The sequence below is a fragment of the Merops nubicus genome, unplaced genomic scaffold, assembly GCF_000691845.1.
Source record: "Merops nubicus isolate BGI_N331 unplaced genomic scaffold, ASM69184v1 scaffold6916, whole genome shotgun sequence".
NCBI lineage: Eukaryota > Metazoa > Chordata > Aves > Coraciiformes > Meropidae > Merops > Merops nubicus.
The window spans coordinates 360-21,564 of NW_008614263.1; the positions used below are offsets into that span (position 1 = coordinate 360).

Sequence of the window (21,205 nt, forward strand, 5' to 3'; positions counted from 1 at the left end):
CCAGTGATACACATATCTATATGTTACTGATTTAGATGACAGCTAGATGTCTCTTCAAGTGAACTTGATAAAGGTGAGATGCTGATGCCATGAAAGATGAGTGCAAAACCTCCGTTAAAATCACTGTAAACAGTAAAATGCAATTATGTTTTTTCCTGAATGAACATATAGTTAATTATGACTATTATATTCAGTTATAGAACCATCTGTTGTGTGCTTGGTTAAAAGGCATATAAGCATTACGTATCTCATGGATGAAGTTTGCCCGTTCCCCAGAAGGTGTATGAAGTCGGTGAAACAGCCTATTTTATCTTTTAATGAGCTGTTTGCTACAGTTTTCATTGTCCTTAACACAATGCTAGGGATAGAGCGTTAACGTTTCATTTTGAACGGGATTTAGAAGAAGAACGTCGAGAACTGAAAGAAGATCAAAAAATATGTCGGAGTAGGGCACAGAAGTATTTGACAGAGACAAACAGAAGAAGAAGGTAAGTAACTAGGGTTCCTTTGGTGGGAGACTAAAAAAATAAAAAAAGAATCAAAACCTTGAGAGAGCTCAAGATACTTCTTCTATTTGCACATTGACTTTATTAAATAGCTTCACTGCTTTGTTCTAGAGGAATTTAGACTGAAAAGTTTCACCAGTTCAGTTTCTTTCGTTAGGACAAATAAACTATAAAAAGAACAATATTTACTTGCTACTTTTTGGAAACTCACTGTAGTCACCTCATGCTATATAAAGTAAAGGTAAGTAATGCTTTCATCGTGTGGCTCTGATCTGCATTTCTAGTACTCTTCTGGCTTTTGTTAGCTTCAATGGATGTGTGAAAAACTCATCCAGAGGTACAGTCTGGGTCAGCAGGCAGGTGGCTCTCGTTGCCTTCTGCAGCATGTGCTGTTCCATCTGCATGGCACAGCGGCCCCACAGCCTCCTTATGTGGTGAGCCTTTGTGCCCCCACTTCCCAATAAACACAGTCCAAACTCTTTCTAGTACAGGATTATATTTATCATAAGGTTATTCTGTATTGGCGTTTTAAACAGAGCTTTGAATGTTCTGCCTTTCTGCATACATGAGAATGCAAAGTCATTAAATGTTCTGTGACAAGTGGATTAAGTAAACTATACGCTGAGACATTTCAGTGAAGAGTGGTGAAGCGTTGGAACTGGCTGCCCAGGGAGGTGATGGAGTCACCATCCCTGGGGGTGTTCAAAAAATGTGTAGACATGGTATGTCAGGACATGGTTTAGTGGTCATGGTAGCGTTGGGTCAGCGGTTGGACTTGATGATTGTAGAGGTCTTTTCCAGCCTTAATGATTCTATGATTCTGTAAGTGCTGTAAGTATTTGAACAGGCATAGGGGGCTTTTCCCTAGCTTTGGGATCGTACTCACACATACAGGAGACTTGTCTGTTTCAATTGTAGAGGGAGATGGGTTCCTCCTTGCAAGTCCCCAACCTAAGACCAGGTTCCTCTGGCTAGTGTTAACTTTTTAACACTCATCCCCCATAGTTCCCTTATCAGATGAGTCCTGTTTTACAATGTTTATGTATTGAAATATGTTAATAACTCATCAGAGAGGCAGTAGATATTGTTTATAGCATCATTTTAGCTTGACAGTCTGTTCTGTCAGCATATGTTTTAGAATATAAAGAAAAATGGAAGAGGAATTATAATCACCTGGGAGTGATTAAAGGCTGTGTGCAACTTGCAGCCTTTGCAGACAATAAACTGAGTCTCAGCTGAAGGATTAAATACCTTATTTAGTTTTCTGGAACAGTACCACTGTAACACTACACATCTTAGATGAACACTGTTTATTGTATTACTGGTCTTGAAATGCTATACTCTAACGTAAAAGCAAATACCAGACAGCCTGCATATTTTTGACAGACTTAAACTATTACTCGTTGGTACATAAATACATTTCCATATGTATTTCATTGCAGCCTTTAGAAACACAGTATAAATCCAAGTTCCTCAGGTGAGTCACTTAAAAATTTAAGTATAGTATTCATAAAATGAAATAGTTTCCATTTGTGATAATTGAGACTGGCGTAACTGTAAGCATAATAAGCAGTTCAAGTGGAAGTCTGTGGTGACAGTCTTCCCCCAATAACTGAAAAGGAGTTAGTTGTCTAATGTCAGAAAGGTAGTAAATGCATACAGTATTAGTAAGCTGTGAAATATAATTGAAAATTAAGGGTCATTGCTTATATGGCGCAAAGTAATTTGGAAATAAAAAGTCCCTTAAAACTGAATCTTTTTTTCCTGACAGTTATGCAGGTAGGAAGTGATTAATCAGCCACCAGGTCATGTCTTCAAATCCATGTATGAGCCAAGACCCATTAGCTTTGTAACACATGTAAAGGTGTTAGCTATGATGATGGTTTCTCAAGGGTAGCATGACTTCCTTAAGCTCCACATTTTCACCTGGTAACACCCTAAATTCTCCCTGACAGGGCTTACAGGCATGTATAAGAAGTTATTCTTGGCATTGCTAGTTTATAATTTCAAAATAGAAATGGTCTCTTTCATGTTTTTTTCTTTCAACATCTGGAGAGTAGACATGAGTGCAGTGTGAAGTACAACAGTCTGTTTCCTACTTCTGACTTTCACACAGAAGGGTTGAGGTTGGAAAGGACCTCTTGACATCATCCGATCTAACCCCCCTGCTCAAGCAGGGCCACCTAGAGCTGGTTGTCCAGGACCAGCTTTTGAGCATCTCCAAGGATGGAGACTTCACAACCTCTCTGGGCAACCTGTGCCAGTGCTCAGTCATCCCCACAGTAAAAAAGTGTTTCCTGGTGCGCAGAGAGTGTCCTGTGTTCCAGTTTGTGCCCATTGCCTTGGGTCCTAGCGCTGGGCACTGCTGTAAAGAACCTGGCTCCATCCTCTTTCCACCCTCCCTTTAGGTACTTACATCAGTAAGATCTTCCCCAGGCTGAACAGTCACAGCTCACAGCCCTTCCCCGTAGGGAAGATGCTCCAGTCCGTCATTTTCATGGCCTTTCGTTTCACTCTCTCCAGTATGTCCATGTCTCTCTTCTACTGAGGAGCTCAGAACTGGACATAGCATTCCAAGGGTGGTCTCACCAGGGCTGAGCAGAGGACACGAATCACTTTCCTCAGCCTGCTGGCAATGCTTTGCCTAGTGCAATCCAGGATACTTTTGGTCTTCTTTGCAGCAAGGGCTCATTGCTGGCCCATTCCAGCACATGTCGGTGCCTGCGGTTGTTCCTCCCCAGCTGCAGGACTTTGCACTTCCTCTTGTTCAACTACAGTTTGTAGATAAAAATCTTGAAGTTCAAAACTGTTTTATCAACTACTCCTCTCCTCCCAGTTTGGTGTCATCTGCAAACTTGCTGAGAGTATGGTCTGCCATACTTTTTGGTCAACAGACAGCTGAATATGAGACAGCAGTGTGCCCAGGTGGCCAAGAAGGCCAACAGCATCCTGGCTTATAGCAGGGATAGTGCAGGACCAGAGAAGTGATTGTCCCCCTGTAATTGGCACTGGTCAGGTCACGTCTTGAATACTGTGTTCAGTTTTGGGCCTCTCACTACAAGAAGGGCATTGAGGTGCTGGAGCGGGTCCAGAGGAGGGCAATGAAGCTGGTGAAGGGTCTAGAACACAATTCATATGAGGAGCAGCTGAGGGAACTGGGGTTGTTTAGTATGAAGAAAAGGAGGATGAGTGAAGACCATATTGCTCTTTACAGCTACCTGAAAGGAGGTTGTAGTGAGGTGGGAGTCACTGTCTTCCCCCAGATAACAAGCAATAGGACAAGAGGAAACAGCCTCAAGTTGTGCCAGGGTAGGATTAGATTGGATATTAGGAAAAAACTCCTCACTGAAGAGGTTCTTAAGCATTGGAACAGGCTGCCCAGGGAAGTGGTGGAGTCACCATCCCTGGAGGTATTTAGAAGAGATGCAGATATGGTGCTTAGGACATGATTTAGTGGTGAGTTTGTCAGGCCACTGTTCTCCCCTCATCTGCCAAGCCAGACATGTATTTACAGAAGTTGATGAAGTGAGTCGAACATGACCAAATTTGATTGTCAACATTAAATTTGCAAAGCCTCCACTGGAAAGTAATAGCAGTGAATTCTCTTTAGCAAGTGACCTAGGAAAGATACAGCAGAGCTTCGCTGTTTTCAGTCTTGTGTCATTTAGGTTCATTCTTTTTTTGTTGCTTGTGGAAGAAAACTTTTCTGTGGTTTTGGTGGGGGTTTTTTTGTTTTATTAGAGGGGGGAGAGTTAAGAAGCACTACCAGCCTACCTTTAAACAAGGTTATACCAAGGCTGAGTCCAAATCTGGTAGTCCCTAGTGCCCAGCGCTCTATGAGCTAATGACAGTGGCTTATGCAGAGAGTTTGCAGACTGAGCTCTTCTGTTTTCAACCTTTTCAACCTTTTCTAAAGGTCCTCGTAGTGAAAATTTCCCTGACACCGTTGTATTGATCTGTTGTCAATGCCTTTAAAGTGCAGGAGTTTCAGCCTTAAAAATACTCAACTGCTGACAAGATGTGCTGAGTTAGTTGGTTTATTAGTGAAAGACAAAACCATTGCTTGCCCAGACAAGAGCAACTATAGCTTTGAAAAGCAAAGTCTCAGTAATTTAAGTCACAGATTTTTTTCCAAGTGAATACTTAGAGGAACCTGTATCCCTGTCTGATGCTATTCTGTGCATCTCTTGTACTGACCCAGCTCCTTAGTCTTGTGTTAACAGCAGCATCTCAACAGAGAAAAAACCCAACCCACTGATTATCTTCACACAAGTTGCCAGAGTATCAAGAAAGTAATATTTTTATTGTCTCACTGATAGATGAAGTTGTGATTTCAAAATCAGCTTAAGGAGTAAATATGCTCCCCAGGGCAGTAGCTGACAGATATTTTGTTAAAATAATAGTATTCTGGAAATTAGAGCTACTGACTAAGCACACCTTGATGTAAATGAGTAGGTATCACAATTTCTGTTGATAGCCAGCTTTGTGCAGAGCAGCTGCTGGTCTGCTGGGGACTGCGGCTTTCACGGTGTTATTCAATCCAAAACCTGCATCTCATTGCACTGTGATGTTACTGGCTGCAGGTAGTTGGTTCATTTGTCTATGTGGATTTTTAAACAAACCTTAAAGTCAGCTATCTTGGTTCAGAGTTTTGAATTACCTTGAAATCTGAATAGCTAACCCATCTGCTGAGGAAGGAAATGCTTTCCCCAGTTTATATCAGTCTCCAATCTATTTGCATTACTGTTGTTTTTTTTCAAAAATAGTTTATTTTCAACATATGCACAAGGTTTGTGCTCCACCTACTGGCTGATGATCATTGATTATTTAATAAAAGCCCTTTAAATTATTCATCAGTGTTGTTGATAGAGAATGAAAAGCAGTCTCGTGCCAGAAACAAGAAGAAAAATATTAACACTTGGTAAACAGAGACGGGAAAATGTTTCTATTTTTTTTAATTGTTTTCTACATCAGAATGAAACTGTGCAAAGTAGGGGTCACTGTAGTCGTGTAGACCTGAAGTGCAGTACTGCCATTTCTGGCAGTGGGCCCCAGGATTGTGCTGAATTTGCAAGGCCTCAGGGCAGATGCTTGCCAAGCTTGTGCTCTCTGAACTTTTCTTGACCTGCCCAGAGCTTTGTTTTCTTTGGTTCAGCTGGAACAGCAATTTCTTTCATTGACCAGGTGTCTGTGGCTAATTTATTTTGCTTCTATTTGTCTTTTTATAGTACCGCTGTAGTTTTTCTATTGATAGTAGTAACAAGCAGTTATTTTGTGTAGAGAATGAGGTATATAGGACTCTGACATAGTGATGTAGTGTAGGAAAAGACAGGCCTGGTATCATAGCAGAGGCTTCAAGAACTGGAGGGGTAGGATGTGACATAGAGAGGTACAGGCAGGGCATGATAAGAGGTGCTGCACAGGCTTGCTTGGCAATGGAGACCCCACAGCTATAAACAACTCACCAGCAGTCTGGTAAAGAAATTAAGACCTAGATCTGACAAAACAGGCTCTAGCAGAAACAAAGAGGACAAATTAATGTTATGTAATATACGTAAAAGGCACCGTGTAAGGAATATGTGGAGGTACTGTGGAGTTGCAGGTTGTTGAAGAAAGAGAAAAGGTGCAAAAGCATGTTAGCAAATATAAAAACGACTCCAAGTGGAACCTGAAGTGAGGTAGAAGGAAGCTTTAACACAAACATCATCATGTTCCTGGTGAAGGGACTCCAGATGCTGACAGCTCACCATAACACCCTGGCACCACTGGAACAAAACTGCCAGCCTTGGGGTACAGAAGAGCAATGGAATTGTGAACATCAGGAAAAGGGGTAGAAATTCAATGTGTAAATAACAGTTCAAGCTGGTTTATCACTATTGTTGAGACCTTCTCTATATGGAAGTATTCTAACTGGTTGTTCTTTTGTTTTTTTGGGGTTTTTTTGTAATAATTATAGCTGGATCAGTAATTATTAGACTCTTAAAATTTCAATTATGCTAACAAGTTTCTTGGCTTTATAAAAGGTATGCTTACATTTTGCCTGTAAACAAGATTTGGAGTGTAACAACTGGTGGATTTTGGAGGACAGCCTTTCTGTGAGCCCTTAAGGCATCATAAGGGTTGGTCCTTCTGAAGCCCTTACAGCATTTTGGGGCTGCCCTTTTGTATTCAGCATAGGATAATCAAAGAAGATGAGGGGATACAGTTAATATGTGTTCCTAGGGTCCTGCTAAGTATGTCACTTAAAGAAAAAAATTGATTTATGGGCAACATCCACAGATCTTTTTAAGGCTATAAGGTGTGTTTCCTGTTTACCCGTGAAGGGGATTTTGAGTGTGACATGCAATTCTAGCCTTTTCTTAATCTTGCTGTAGTCATTAAGTATACAAATATCCTCCTACCTCAATTTTTAAATTACTGTGCAGTGGTCTGCAAATGTGATATGGCAATGGATGAATAATACCATCTCAGTATCAAAGGCTCATTTCATAGCATTCCATAAGCACAGTATGTCTTCCTTCTTTTATTTTCATCCAAGACACTAATAAGCATTTAGTCCACCTGGGAATGTAGCATCCATCACCTCACTGTGAATATAATTTAATAAAATTAACCAGGAAATAGTTCCACCATCTAGTCATAGTGCTTTTAATGTGAAGATGCCTTCCACATAACATCTGTATATGTGAAACTGCTAAATATTTTAAGTTTTGTGTTCCAAATTCACTATAAATATTTTGGCAGCCATTTCAAAAACTATTGCACTGCTGGGTTGTTTGTAATAGACAGAAAAACTGGGTTAAAAAAACACGAGTCAGGAAATTCTTCTGTTAACTCTCCATCTTAAAGCCATACTCTTGCCAATGTTACATCTGTGATATGAACCTAAGCTGGAGGCTTAAGGAAAGTGGATGAACAAAAATTTGCTTTAACAGGTTTTCTGTAAGATGTCAATGTGCATTTGTAAAATTATTTATTTTACATAATGCATCTGGGTGTCACAATTTACATTTTGTGGGGTCAAGAAGTTAATGACGCAGGTTTCACTGAATTTTTTTAATGCATTTCCTTACATTTAAAATAAGATCCTTTTTCTCCCTCATGTCTTAATCCAAACCAAATAGTGATCATGATGAGCTGTGGTAAGAAAGGCCTCTTGCATCAGCAATTGGACTTGCCCATTTCCAGCTATATGGAACAACAGTGGGGGTTTTATGCCAGTTATTAGGAATGTTGGGAGACTGCAGCTAAATCATAATCCAAAATAATTTAAAAAATAAATACATAAAGACTCTGTCAGAATTTACTCTCTCCTTTTTGGAGTTATATGCTGGAATTACTCCAGGTGCAAAGTTGTAGAATTTCCCACATGTCTGAATTGAACAACTACAGTTCAACTAAAGGCCTTCTTGAGCAGCTTCTAGAAATATTAAGGGGATCAAGAAGAACGTGTTTAAAGTACTTTACCAGGAGACGCAAGTCTGTTTCCTCTGTTGTGATTTTCCTATTTCTTTAATCAGGGTAAGGATGTAAAATATTGCAGTTTTTGTATCAGATTTTAACATGAGTGAACTATAGGAACACTGAAAGCTGGCAATGAACTCTAGTTCTACTTTTTGAGTTCTAACTTCTGGATTGTATGAACAATTAAAATGTCTGTGAAATTTCAACCGAATTGCAGTAGATTGCATTATGTGGATAGAGTTCTCTGCAGATTTTTTCCTGGTTTTGCATAACTGCTTGTGTGGCTTCACCTCATGCTTCAAGTGAAGCCATTCCTGCCTGCTGACAAGTTGAAGTTTGCAAATGAAACTTGCACTGTTTGGATCATATTTTAATTGAATCATTTATCTTTGCATAAGTCAGTCTTCTGTCTTATCCTCCATTTGAAGCTCTGGAGTTTTATAGCTTCACCTCTATAAGAGTTGTAGAAATCCACCTGGATTTTTCAAGGTATAATTATTAAGTGTAATTTGCAGTAAGAAGGTTGTCAAAATAAGCTGCCATCTGTATACATTACAGGATGTAGTCTCAGCGGTTCTTGTGATCCAAGACAATTGTGAGGAATACTGCTGCTGGGGGATCTGGAGCTTTCTGAGGAGAATGTACTTCCAAAGTAGAAGCAGTAATTACTTATGTTGTTCCCTGGCATTTTGATTTCTGACCTTGGAGAATGTTAATCCAGAGAGTCTCATGCATTAGCAAAAGCAGTGGGTCCTTTTCAACATTTTGCCTCTTTTCTTGCTTTTGGCTTTTCCTATGCTCCACCACTGTCTTTCTTGAGCTTAATGTGGTAATACTAGAAGTGTAGTAGTGAAGAAAGGAAGATGAGATGTTGCACAATTTCCAGTTTCCCCTTATGTTATGGGGAGGGCTTTAAAGGTGTACTCATAATGGTGGCAGGAATGCAAGTATATAGTCTTTGTGATTGAAGGCTTGAGTAGCTGCATGGTATCTGTTTACAATTAATTTCCACTTTTAAAAATAAAAAAAAAAGTATCTCTTTTGTCTTCCATTTCTATTAATGAAAAGTAACTATTTGTCCATAAAATTGGGAAATCTCAGTCGCTAGTTTCAATAAGTTTTCTAAACCATGCATACATGAACTTTCAAAATAGTGAAATCTTTTGATGTCTCTCTCTGCTGTGCTTTGGCTTCCAAGGTGATTAAAGTGGATATTCCTGTAAAAGTGTGCATTTGGGAATTAGATGGCAGCTTTCCTAATTTTTGCTATTGTAAAATTACAGAACTTAGTCTTCATAAAATAAAAAGTACCTATTTCAAACTGTTTTTCTGTTTGTTTTCACAGGTGATAAGTCAGCACTTTGAGGGGATACTGGGGAGGGTCAAGTTGAATACTTCAGTTTGAACTTTCTCCCTGAAAAGCAAAGGGAAGAACAATTAAGTAGCTTGAGTTAAGGAGCAGCTCTGTTAAGTAGCAGCTTTGCTCCATTAAGCAAGATCTGTGAATCAACTGAAAGTGATGGGAAGGTATCTCACTAACCTGTGAACATAGAGCTAAACATTGTTACCTTTCTTTCCATAATGCTGGCTAGGAGTGGGACCCTACTTAGTGTACTAGTGACCTGTCAAATCACATTTCTAACACACAGAGAACTCTAAAGGTGGGAAGCTCCCAGTTGTAGTGATCCTTGCATGGCAGTCTTTCAAAGTTTAACTTGAGAAGTGTTACTTTTGCGTTATTAGTGTCTATTGGAATAGAATGTTTCTAGGGATGGGACATCTACCGCCTTGCTGGGCAACCTGTTTGAGTGTTTCACCACTTTCATTGTAAAGAATTTCTTCCTTATATTTAGTCTAAATCTACCCTCTTTTAGTTTAAAAACATTATTTAAATAGGACTTGCCTATATAGGCACTGTGCTAATAAAGTTACTGGGTGTATTTCACTCAGGGAGCTAGTGTAAGTTTGTCAATAGAAATTTTTGTCAGCAGAAATAAAAATTCCACATAGCTTCATCAAGCCTTTGCCTACCAAAGGACAGCTTTGTGTTGCTGATTGTTTTCAATTAGAGCCTGCTCGGCTTTCCAGCCAGTAGAAGGACACGTTTAACATATTTGATATTAACAACTGATCATAGTTCCACATTAATCTTTTATCCCATTTTGTGCTACTAATCTGATTGTTTTTCAGGAAACTTCTCAACTGCTAGAAGTTGATACTAACTGTTGCATATTTATAGGTAAAAGCTGTAGTTCCTTGGTGTTATTTCTGAATAATAACTTTTAGACTGTTACTGTTTCCCTGACAGCTCATGAAAGGCACTCACAGAGAGCGTTTGCAGTTCACATTCCTATTGATCTGCCCACTGTGATCCATTTACATGGGAATGTAAAGACTGTGGTGCAAGTCACATTGGTGACAGGAACTGCTTGAGTCTCCATATTAATTCACATATAAGAAAGAATCAAATCTCTGACTGAAGCTAAAACATATAAATATTATGGTGTGTTTTCACTGTCCCATCTACATTCAGACAAACCTTAAAAATCCAGCTGTGCTGAACTTTATAGCATTTAATTTTTACTAATATTGCAAATTGATAAGCAATTAAGTTACTATTTTGGTAAATGTAATTAGAAAATATTTGGATCATCTACTTTTGTTTCTTAAATACAGAGCTTTTGAAGAAAGACAGAAGCAAGAAGAAGAAAAACAACAAAGATTTAGAGAACAAGTTTTGCAGCAGAGGAAAATTAAAATTCAGGAAGCAACTGATAAGTTCCAGCGTGCTCATCTGCCTTTATCTCAGCACAGGCAAATAGGTTTGTAAATTAAAATTTAACCACTATTCACAATACAAGTGCTTTTCTATTAATAGAATATGATTAAGGCAAACAACAGTTATCATCTCGCAATTTAATTTAATTCATATAAGCAAACCAACTGACAGGACGCTCAGATCTGATACATAAGATGAAATTGGGTAGAGGGGAATTTAAAAAAAAATCTAAACATTGTGGTGTGAGATATTTCATTATATTCTGGTCACAGTAAATACTTCACCACCTTGGGATATTGTGGCTTCCTGGGTTTTCCTCACCTTTTTAACTGCAGTGTACTTGCTACAATATTGTGCTTTCACAGCTGGGTGTGAGGTGTTAAAAGGCCACGGAAAGTTACTAGGATGGTCGAATGATCCACTATTTGAACCCTTGAATATGAAATATTCAAGAATGTGCATTTTGTTTATCATTAAGTAAAACCAGTCCTAGCATATGGTAATGTGTTACATAACTTTTGCTGGATTAGTCAGCTTTTTAAGCTGCTCTCTCGCTGCTGGGAAGTAGCTATCACTTCAGCTTGGTTCCTGCTTTCTTGGAATCAGTGCAGGTTGGCAGGACTTTTTAACAGCATCAGCCAAGTCTGATTTCCAGTCAACTTTCCAGTGTTGAAACTCTTAAGATATGGTATATTACTTAGGTATTCTTCAACAGATTTACTCTCCCAGCTGCAATTGTGCCAACTGTGAGGTAATGTCTCTGACTTCAAGATCAAATGTCAGATTAAAATAACAAAATAGAGCAGTACTGGTGTAGGGCTTCTTCATAGCTCTACTGACAGCCCAGACTATGTAGCAATCCCAATTTTTTTTTCTTGGTTTTGCTTTGTAGCAATTCTGCCTTTCTACCCTACTTTTACTTACTTGAAAGAAGCAACACCTTGTGCCTGTCTGGACTCTCTTTCTCCACTGATTTGATTATTAAGTTACAATTTGGGTCTATAAAATATCTGCGACCCATAATGTTGGCTTAGTGCATGAGCAGAATGTGTATGATGTAAAAACAAAGTTAGTGTTGGATTTTTAACCTCTTACTTTTTCAACAGTACATTCTAAAAACAAAAAGCAAGCCGGTTGGATACATGTGATACTGCAAACACTTAAACAGACTGAGGTTTTCTTTCAGAGGAACTAGAGACGCTCCAGCATGTCTTAATGATGCTAAAACACCCAGTTGATTGTAACAGTCTGGATTTAGGCTTCCAAACTTCAGAAACTTAACAAAAACTTTTATGGTAAAATAGTCCAATTTTTTTTTTTTCCATTGTGTTTTTTCCTCTGATCCCTCTAGTCCAGACAAAAGTAGCTTTTCAGTTAGAAGAAGCTCTTGAACAAATTAAAGGATCAGTTTTAACACCAGGACTGTACTTGCCTAGGAGAAACAAAACCAACTTCAGGTAAGCATTTCTGTTTATTCTGATGATCAAAGGAAGTAAATTGCTTAGTGTATTCAATAAACAGCAGGCAATTACTCTTTAAGAAATGGTAGGCCATTTCTCTCATGGCAAAGCATTTCTGTGAACCATTCCAATGAAATGTTATGAAACATCTCTGAGTTGTTTGTGCCTGTTTGGTAAAACAGCAGAGGAGATGACACAAACCTTTTACCTTGAGCAGAATTGTGGGACTAGTCAGGGCTAACCTGGTCTGCATTCAGTTACAGCCTGACTCAGACTGCCATTGTTATCAAACTGTCTGCTGTTCTATCAGTTATAAAGTATTACATCTAGATGATTTCTTACTTTCATCCAGATTTTTTCCTTTTGACATTCAAGGATAGTGTAGTTTGTAGATTCGTCCCATGCTGTTATCTTCTTTCCAGCTGTCATTCCTTTAAATTTCTCATTCTCTCTATCCATCTTGAGCATCCTGAGAACAGTTTCACCCGCAGTTTCGTTTGAGATGACATACAATTTGAACTGCATACTCTTGACTCTACCTAAGCACATTTTCTGAGGTGCCTTGACTTACCACAGAATGTTTCTTCATGCACAGTTTATATATCTGTTGTATTTGTTACTCCTTTCTGATTATCCCCTTCCTAATCTCCTATTTCTTTAACACCTCAGTTCAGGGTTTTATTTTTGTTGTTGCTTCTTTTATTACTATTATCATAATTTTTTTTTTCTGCATGCTGTAAATTGTTCAGAACAGAGATAAATTCTGTCTAAAAAGGGTCTCCCTACTTTTGAGCTTCAGTCCGTTCTTCATTGTGGTATTAATATTCAGTTTTATTACCTATCTACTTCTGATTAATACATCTTTGCAGGAGATAAACTGGGCAATTGTGGAAATATTTCATACCTTTTAAAGGTAAATAAGCTAGCTGCCAATCAACATGCATATAGTTCTGCAGCTGCTACACTGGATTGGCATAATAAAGGAGGATTGGAGCCATAAAAGCAAACAAAAAATCTGCCTGCTAAATATAAGTTGAAACTATTGCAAAGAAATGTAAATGTTTCTGAACCCTGTCCCAGGGTTGCAAATCATTTGTGTTATTTCACTCGTAGGCTCTGTTAAGGACAGGAGCCCAGTGCCTCTGTCCCTTGCCTTTACCATTTGTTCCTTTATTTTTCATCTTTCCTCAAACTGCCCAATGTGCCTCAGGGGCTCACATATTTCTCTGAGGACCTCTTCAACCACTTAACATTTCTTACAGTATAATATTGCTGGCACTCCATATTATATTTGTTTAATTTTAAAAATTCACTATCCTGTAATAAAGGTAGTATGTTCTTTTCCTGATTTTCATTTTTATAACCTTATTTCCTAAGGAAATGAAATTTATACATTCATATTCTTTTACAGTTTGTGTTCCCCTAGTAACCAATATTTGAGAGTGAGCTGAGGCTCTAAAAGATAATTATATTTCTACAAGTTTGAAGTTGGCAGTTGGGCAAGGAAGAAATTCTTCAAACAAGTGACCCCAGCATGAAAAAAGTTCAAAAGCTGAGTCCACATTGAACTGTTGGCAGGCCAGGACACAATTAGTACAGATAAGGCAGTACATGACTATTTTGGAACCCACCACAGAATGTGTTGCCTCTTCACCAGCTGGTAACTTAGGAGGCCTGGGTAGGAGCCATATGGGGTGGAGTGACTGAAGGAGGATGTAGAGAATATTTGGGCTATGGTAATAAGGCAAGAAGAATTAAGTTATTGCGGTACAGGCTTGTGTGTAGGGGAGAGGTATACAAATTAATATGAAATAAAGTTTTGCTTATTCTAATGTAACAATTTGCCTGCCTTCCTCGTGACAGAAATACTCTCTGCATTTTTGTCTGCATCTCATACAAAAAAGCACTGAGATTCAAACTGAGTACGTGCTGTGCAGCATAGATTCTTCTGGCCTGTTGCAGAAGATGTTAGTGCAGGGTTATTCCTTTTAGCTGTAGCCTGGAAGCCATAGTTTGTGGGGGACATAAAAGTGGCACTTCTGTTTTCAGGCTTAATTTCAAAAATTGTGCAAAATTCTCCTAGAAGGCAAATAAGCTTAATGCAAATCAGTACCACAAAGTAAGCTTTGATACAGAAAAGCATTTTGAGAAGGTTCTCGAAAGTGAACGTTCTTCAAAACCCACCAGTTCTGAGCAGTAAAGCCTAAAAAATGTCTTATAAACCCTTTAACTGGAAATTTTGGGACAGCTAGTAACTAATTCAGATGAGGTAGTAGATTCTTTTCTCTATTTCTGTCTCTTCTTGCACTTCTGTAAACACTTAAACCAAAAATCTTGTATTATCTTTAGAATTTGCACTCAGAAATAGAATGTATAGAACTAACTGACAGTCCCTTTTTAAAGGAAGACATGTATACTGTACTGAGTTTTCAAGATAAACATGACTTTAACATAAAAATGACCCAATTGGACATAGGTGAATTTTAAAAGGTTCTAGAACTCTTAATGTCTCATCTTGAAGAAAGGCAAAAAATCCTGAAGCACCTAATGAGTGAGAGGTTTTATTCTCTGCTTATAGCAGAGCTGCCCTCTAGTAAGGTTTAGTTATTAAATGCTGAAGCAAAGATTTTAATCAACTCATTAGCTGACAGGCACTGGGATGTGCACACGTTAAGTGTGTAAATGGTGTGCTGCTTTTTGCACAAGAGATAATTGCCTGTTTGTGTTTAAAAGCAGTTGTATTTTATTAGATTTTGTCTTGAGATAAAGACTTAATTATGACAAATAAAAAACGTTATTTGAAAAAAGTTGTGACGAAGAAACTTTTATAAATATTTGTGGTCTAAATATCCAAACAGATATCAGGAAACTGAAAAACCCAACAAACCGACCAGCAGATATTTTGGGGACCAGGTGTTTTATCAGTTTGATCCACAGGAATAAAGTCTTTAAAAGTGGATAGGTACCGAAAGTTTTTTTGATAGAGACGCTATCTCCCATTCAAAAGAATACAGAATGCAGTTTTCAGAGTTCTAGAAATAAATATGGAAAGTTGTTTTCCATTTTTACTATCAGCTATCTCATCAGAAATAATAGATTCCTTTTAGACTCTGACAAATATATATATATATCTCTGCTGAGGTCAGTGCAATTAAGCCAACCTTTTTGGAGTATTGTGTAAAATCTTCTGAAAAATAAAAATAATCTTGATGGGATTTTTCCATTTTCCATTGTCCTAAAGTTGTGTAATAATAAAATCAGGAAAGGTCTCATTAGACGATTTCCTAGCTGATACAGATATACTAAAAAGAGAAGGGACTGATTTTAATAGGGAGTATAATTTCAGATACAAAAAGAGGATGAAACAGACGAAGGCTCAGAAGAAGGAACTGTGGAAACTTAAGATGAAGAAATGCAGAGAAATGAAGGAAAGGGATTATTGAATTTCTGTAGGTGTATTAGACATATGGTAGCCATCTCAAGATAGGAACAAAACATGTTTCCTAATAATGCATTGTTCAACTTTGCCCACCTGTGAAGGAAGATAGCTTTGTGTGGCATGAAATAGTCATCCCTTTGTTTAAGTTCCTACACTCCATATTGCCCATATATGAAAGGAACCATCCTCTTCACCATCACCTTCACTGAAAAAGAGAATGGATGGGCATGGTAGATCATCTTGTTTGGCCAGATTACAACTTTAAAAAAAAAAAAAGGGAAATATGTGGAAGTATGATTTTCATAGTTAGTTGCATATAGACTAAAAATTCACTTTTGCCACAAATTTAGCTAAAAACCTTCAACTAATTTATCAATATTTAAGGCATTGTGTTGGTGCTGTTAAGGAACTATATATGAAAAATGCCTTGTGGGACTGGTGGGAAACATCTGCATATTGAATGGACAATGAGGCTTGGTTTCTTGCTCAAAATCAAACGATTGCTGAGACAAAGTATCATTTCAAATATTGGACTTGATCAACCTTGTAAAATAAAAGCTGGATGTCCCCTTTTTGGTAAAGATAGACCTATTCTACAAATAACTTCCCTGAAAGTTTATACTGATTATCTGTCTCCAGGATCTATTCTTCTAACACTATTTGTAGTCATTATGGAGTACAACAAGCACTTGATCCTAAGACAGCGAGATAGAAGCTTGGCTTTCTAATCAGTCGTAAGGGTTATGGCTCTGTTGGACAGGTGTGAGAACTCAAAGCAGGTATTTCTGTAAGTGCCCCTTTGGATATGCCAGACTAAGAGCATTTATGGCCCCTGAACCAGGTTGGAGCCAAAAGACAGGATCAGTGTCTTTCACTAGACTATTCTACCTAGGTAGTCAGTCAAGCATAGCTGGCAGTCTGGTAACAGCTATAGTTCCAGGAGACTAAAGCTCGACCTGCCTATGAGCTGGTGTGTTTTAGTGTGTAGGTTATTTTTGCTTTTTATTTTAAAGGTTACCTTATTGGTTAAAGCTACTTTTTTCATGGTTTTGTCATCCTTAATATCTACCTAGTTCTTGCTTCTTGCTTTCCAAAGCTTGGTTCCTGTTCACAGTGATCTTAGACAGCCTTGTTCCAGTTCTATGTGCTTTTTATTCTCCAATGTATCTCACTGTACACTCCTTGCCTTTCTAGCCTCTGATTGCATATTTCCCCTGTCATTTGGCTTCTCATGCTTCTTGGCTTCTTTGACTCCTGAATGTCAACCATCCCTATAGTCCTTGCTAATTCTCATTCTGTAGAAACTTGTAGTTTCCTCTATCTTAATTTGGGCTCACCTTGAACACACTACCCAGCTACACTAGCTACTCCAAAGATTTTTTTTTCAGGTCACAAATACAAATTCTTTAATATACCATATTATTGACATTACACATCATCAGCAGAGCTGGGCTCTCTAGATACTACAGGTACTACTTCTTCCTGTTTAAAGTAAGGCAATACCAGACAGCATCAGTATGTAGTTATTCTCTATATTAGCCAACATTATGGAAAAATAAAGGCCATTTTATTTGTTGGGTTTAAAACAAACCAAAGCAAAACAAAACAACCCACCCAACATAGTTCTCTGTGTTTCATTTCTGTAAAGGACCAAACTATTGGCTGGCATTTTCCAGATTAATTCAGCCTGAGGCAGTCACCCAACAACCCAGTTAGAAAAGTCTACTTATAAATAAGAGAAGGGTTAAAATGGAAAGCATTAGACAGATTTAGATAGTACAAGCAGCACCACCTGTAGTTACACACAGTATAGCTGTCCTGCACTTGCCAGGCATTTATTGATGACGTGTACTTTTGGAAAGGAACATGTTTAAATGTGTACAGTTGATGCATAGAAATAAGCCAAAGTAATGTTATTTGCTTGCATCAAGAACCACAGATGATACTTCATCCTCACCAACATCTAGAAACAGTTCTTTCCATCAGAAGCAGATTGCATCAGAGGTTGACTGGGATAAAACAATACAAAGCTATAGAACAAACATGGATAGTAAGCAACTTCTCTTCCAGAAAAATCTGAAAGAAATGCAACAGCTCCTTGCAAAACAACATCTCAGCAACTTGGAGGTATGATATTTCCATGTGATTCATTACATGATGCTTCTTAAATGTAACAGAAAGTTTCTTGAATGTGAGAAAAATGAAAGGTCTGCTTTACCAAATAGATGACAGCTGAGGGCACACTGTACTGTGCCTTACCAGTAGCTTATTTCTAGTAAAATACGTATTTTTCAGTAAGAAATCAGAGATCTTTACAAATGTTTATAAGAATATTCTCACAGATTCTTCAAAGATATCTGTCATGTTGTCTTTCTGTGAATGTAACATTTGTATGTCAGATTTCTTGGCTTTGAAGTAACTGGCCACTGGTCTATCGCAGGAGTCTTGTGCTAGCTCCAAACCTAAACTGGCAGCTTGCAATTCACACTTAAGTTTCTGCCTTGCTGACTGCTACTGCTCAGCACAAAAAGCTACAGCAATATAATTTTGATAGGTCAAATGCTGGGTTTTTTTCGTTTGTTTGTTTGTTTTTGTTTTTCCCAATGTGTGTTGATTTCTTAGGGATTGACTTCAAGTCTCTTGAGATTTATTTTTTCTTCTTTGGAATAGATTCAGGTCTTCCAGTAACAGGCCCATTAACTTTTTGCCTAAACTAATTTTTAGACCTAGAATCAGTTTCAAAAGTCACCTTAGAAACACAGTAAAAATCAAGAAGAACTGAGCTCCAAAATGATTTCATGTAATTGCAATTCTGAGTGTGATTTTAGGTCTGTCTGTGTTGCCTTTGATTTTGAAAATATTGTCTTCAATACCGTTTTAAAAAAAAAAAAAAAAACAAACAAACACAAGAGGATATATAATTTTGGACTATTCTTTTATTTTTGTAATATTATCCACTGGTGTCTGGACACATGGTATCTGACATGACCTTGATTCTATGAAGCACCATCCCCTTATGTGATGGCTAGAGGCATGGGATCATTGGTGGCAGTAAAGTAAGGGCTTCTCCTTTTAATGCATGTGTATGGATAACTTTTGGAAGACTGTATACAGTTCAGATATAATTCAAGTTCTTTGATACTGATGTTTTCAGGCATATTAATCCCTGTCTTTGCATATTAATCCCTGTCTTTGTACCTACTTTGTACCTACCTTGTTCTGATCGATATTCATGAGAATCTTGAGTAAGTGTTGGCCAACACAGAAAATACTACTCAGCTGGAGTAAATTTCAAAACATTGAGAAGATAGGAAGTACAGTTTATACTAGCAAGGCTGTTGATTAGTGTTCATTCTTATTTGCAAGCATAAATGAAGGAAAAAGAAACGGCAATTTATAGAAGAGAGCTGATAAAACTGAATTCTAGATAACCACTTTCAAACAAAATACAAGGTCTAACTAATCAAAATTAGTTTAATTGGTTTTTAGTATCACATTATGCATGTAATTGGTATAGTGTTTATATTGATATTGATTGCAGATCCACCCCTACGTGATGATCCTGAATTTGGCAGTAGCTGCACCAGTATATCTTAGAATTAAAAGCAATCTCTTTGAGAAAAATGTATAAAAAGTTTCTTCTTATTATATTGTAAGACAACTACATTGTACTGTATTTTATCAAACATAATTAATTACATTCTAGTTGAATTCTAGGGGAAAACTGCCATGAGCCATGCATGATATTTTACTTATATTTTTTTCTAAATGTTATCATCAGCTTTGGACAATTCATATAATATAGGAAATAGTGTTTATAAATCAGTTTATTTTTGAAAATGCTTTGATCCTGTAAAAATTTTTGCTTTTTTTTTCCAGAATGTATTTTTCTTCTACCACTAGAGGTTGCTCAGCCTCTTCCCTCTGATAAATAGTTTCAAACTGTAAATATTTATATGTCAAACATGTACTTTTTTTCTTGAAATTGCATACTTTGGACTCTTGACGCAGTCAAGAAAGCTACCATCATTGTTATAAGGCCTGAGTTTAGGAAGTTTAATGCTTGTATTGTGCTAGTGTGTATATGCATTGTGACTTCCTGTGATGTGAAATGGTATTTATAATACTCTTACTAATAAAATTTATAACTTTTAATTATTTATATTATTATTACTACCATTAATAGGCTTCAGGAGTCTTGTTACTGCCTGTTGTCCAAAGTCATTTCAACAGGGCTTGCCTTTCTGAAACTAACATCAAAGTATTTCACTGTGCACATGCTTTGCAGTCTAACCATCCATTGAGATCCTTTGACCTCTCTTTGTTTCTGTTTTTACAGGCCCAGCAGGATTATAAAGATTCCTAGAATTCTTTTCTTTCCTACAGGGCAATAAAGTTCTGTGTAGACCCTTACCAGTAGATTTGATGTGTTCCTTGGTTTCTATCCCTAAAAATTTGTATAGTTTTAGCATTAAACCGAGGTTGTTAAAGACCCTTCTACCATTCTCCAAAATTATCTTACCTAAAATACTGGAAGCAGTAGATTTTCTGTTGTGCAGCAGTTACATCTGAGCCAGTACATCAAATTATTATTTGTTCTATGCCCATAAGTATGTTACATTTTGAATAAATTAATATTGTTAATTTCATTTGCAAAGGTTTTGTTGCACAGTCCTTTCCTGGTTTTGTTGGAGGCATAAGTGAAATCTTTAAGGTGGAGCTGGTAGCACAATTTTTAGCTGAAGCTACATGCAGCTTTTCACCAGAAGACATTACTCCCAAGTGCTTATATATTTCCAAATGTTAGCTGTTCATGTTGAAATTTTCTATTTCTGGAACCTGCCTTGATCTAAATATTTCAGAACAATTCCATAATGGCTCAACTGTGACTGTGACAAGGAATAGTACTATTCAGGTATCTATTGTCTTTTTCTTCTCATCACCTCTTTAATTTGGTGGCCGTACAAAATCATTTTGGTTAGTACAGTATTTTTATGCTCTTTCAAAAAAAAAAAAATACAATATGCTTTAATTAAACCGTTTGACTGACATACTATTTTACGTCTCTTGTTTCACTCCTTAAACAAAATACTTGCAAGTAGAGCTAATTCACAGACAAAATAAGTATCGTTTACAACATGGAGATTGTATTTTCCTCTTCCCTTGTTTATATGACCATAATTATGTTATTCAAGTGGTATCTGTGAAATCCAAATTTAAATCTCTTTCTGTATGACTTGAATCAGGATTTTTATCTTGGCTTTCCTTTTTTTCCCAAGCATATTGTGCAGCCATTGAAGTGACCAGTATCAGTCTTTCTATGAATAGATACAGTTCCCCGTGACGTTAAGTACATCAATATTTTTTGAAGTAGAAACTGCAACACAGGTATCATTTCTCAGAAACTGCAACCCAAACCATGAGGTCAGAGAGTATATTATCTCTAATACCATAAAATTTTGTATCCTATTATACTCTGTGTGTGTTTATGTATGTTACATATAGAATTAGTCACTGAGAAATAATATTTTCTACGTGAAGTTCCACTGAATGAAGC

At 37.4% G+C, this 21,205-nt stretch overlaps 1 protein-coding gene across 1 annotated transcript in view; it reads left to right on the plus strand.

Moving 5' to 3' along the window:
• Positions 1–362: 362 nt before the first annotated feature.
• The window catches only part of KIAA1377 (KIAA1377 ortholog), a gene marked incomplete at both ends in the record, with an annotated part of 37,672 nt that continues 16,829 nt past the window's right edge, over positions 363–21,205 (plus strand). Inside the window, 4 exon segments of the mRNA XM_008942162.1 lie at positions 363–488; positions 10,647–10,792; positions 12,101–12,206; positions 17,580–17,775. Coding sequence (XP_008940410.1) covers positions 363–488; positions 10,647–10,792; positions 12,101–12,206; positions 17,580–17,775 — 574 coding nt within the window.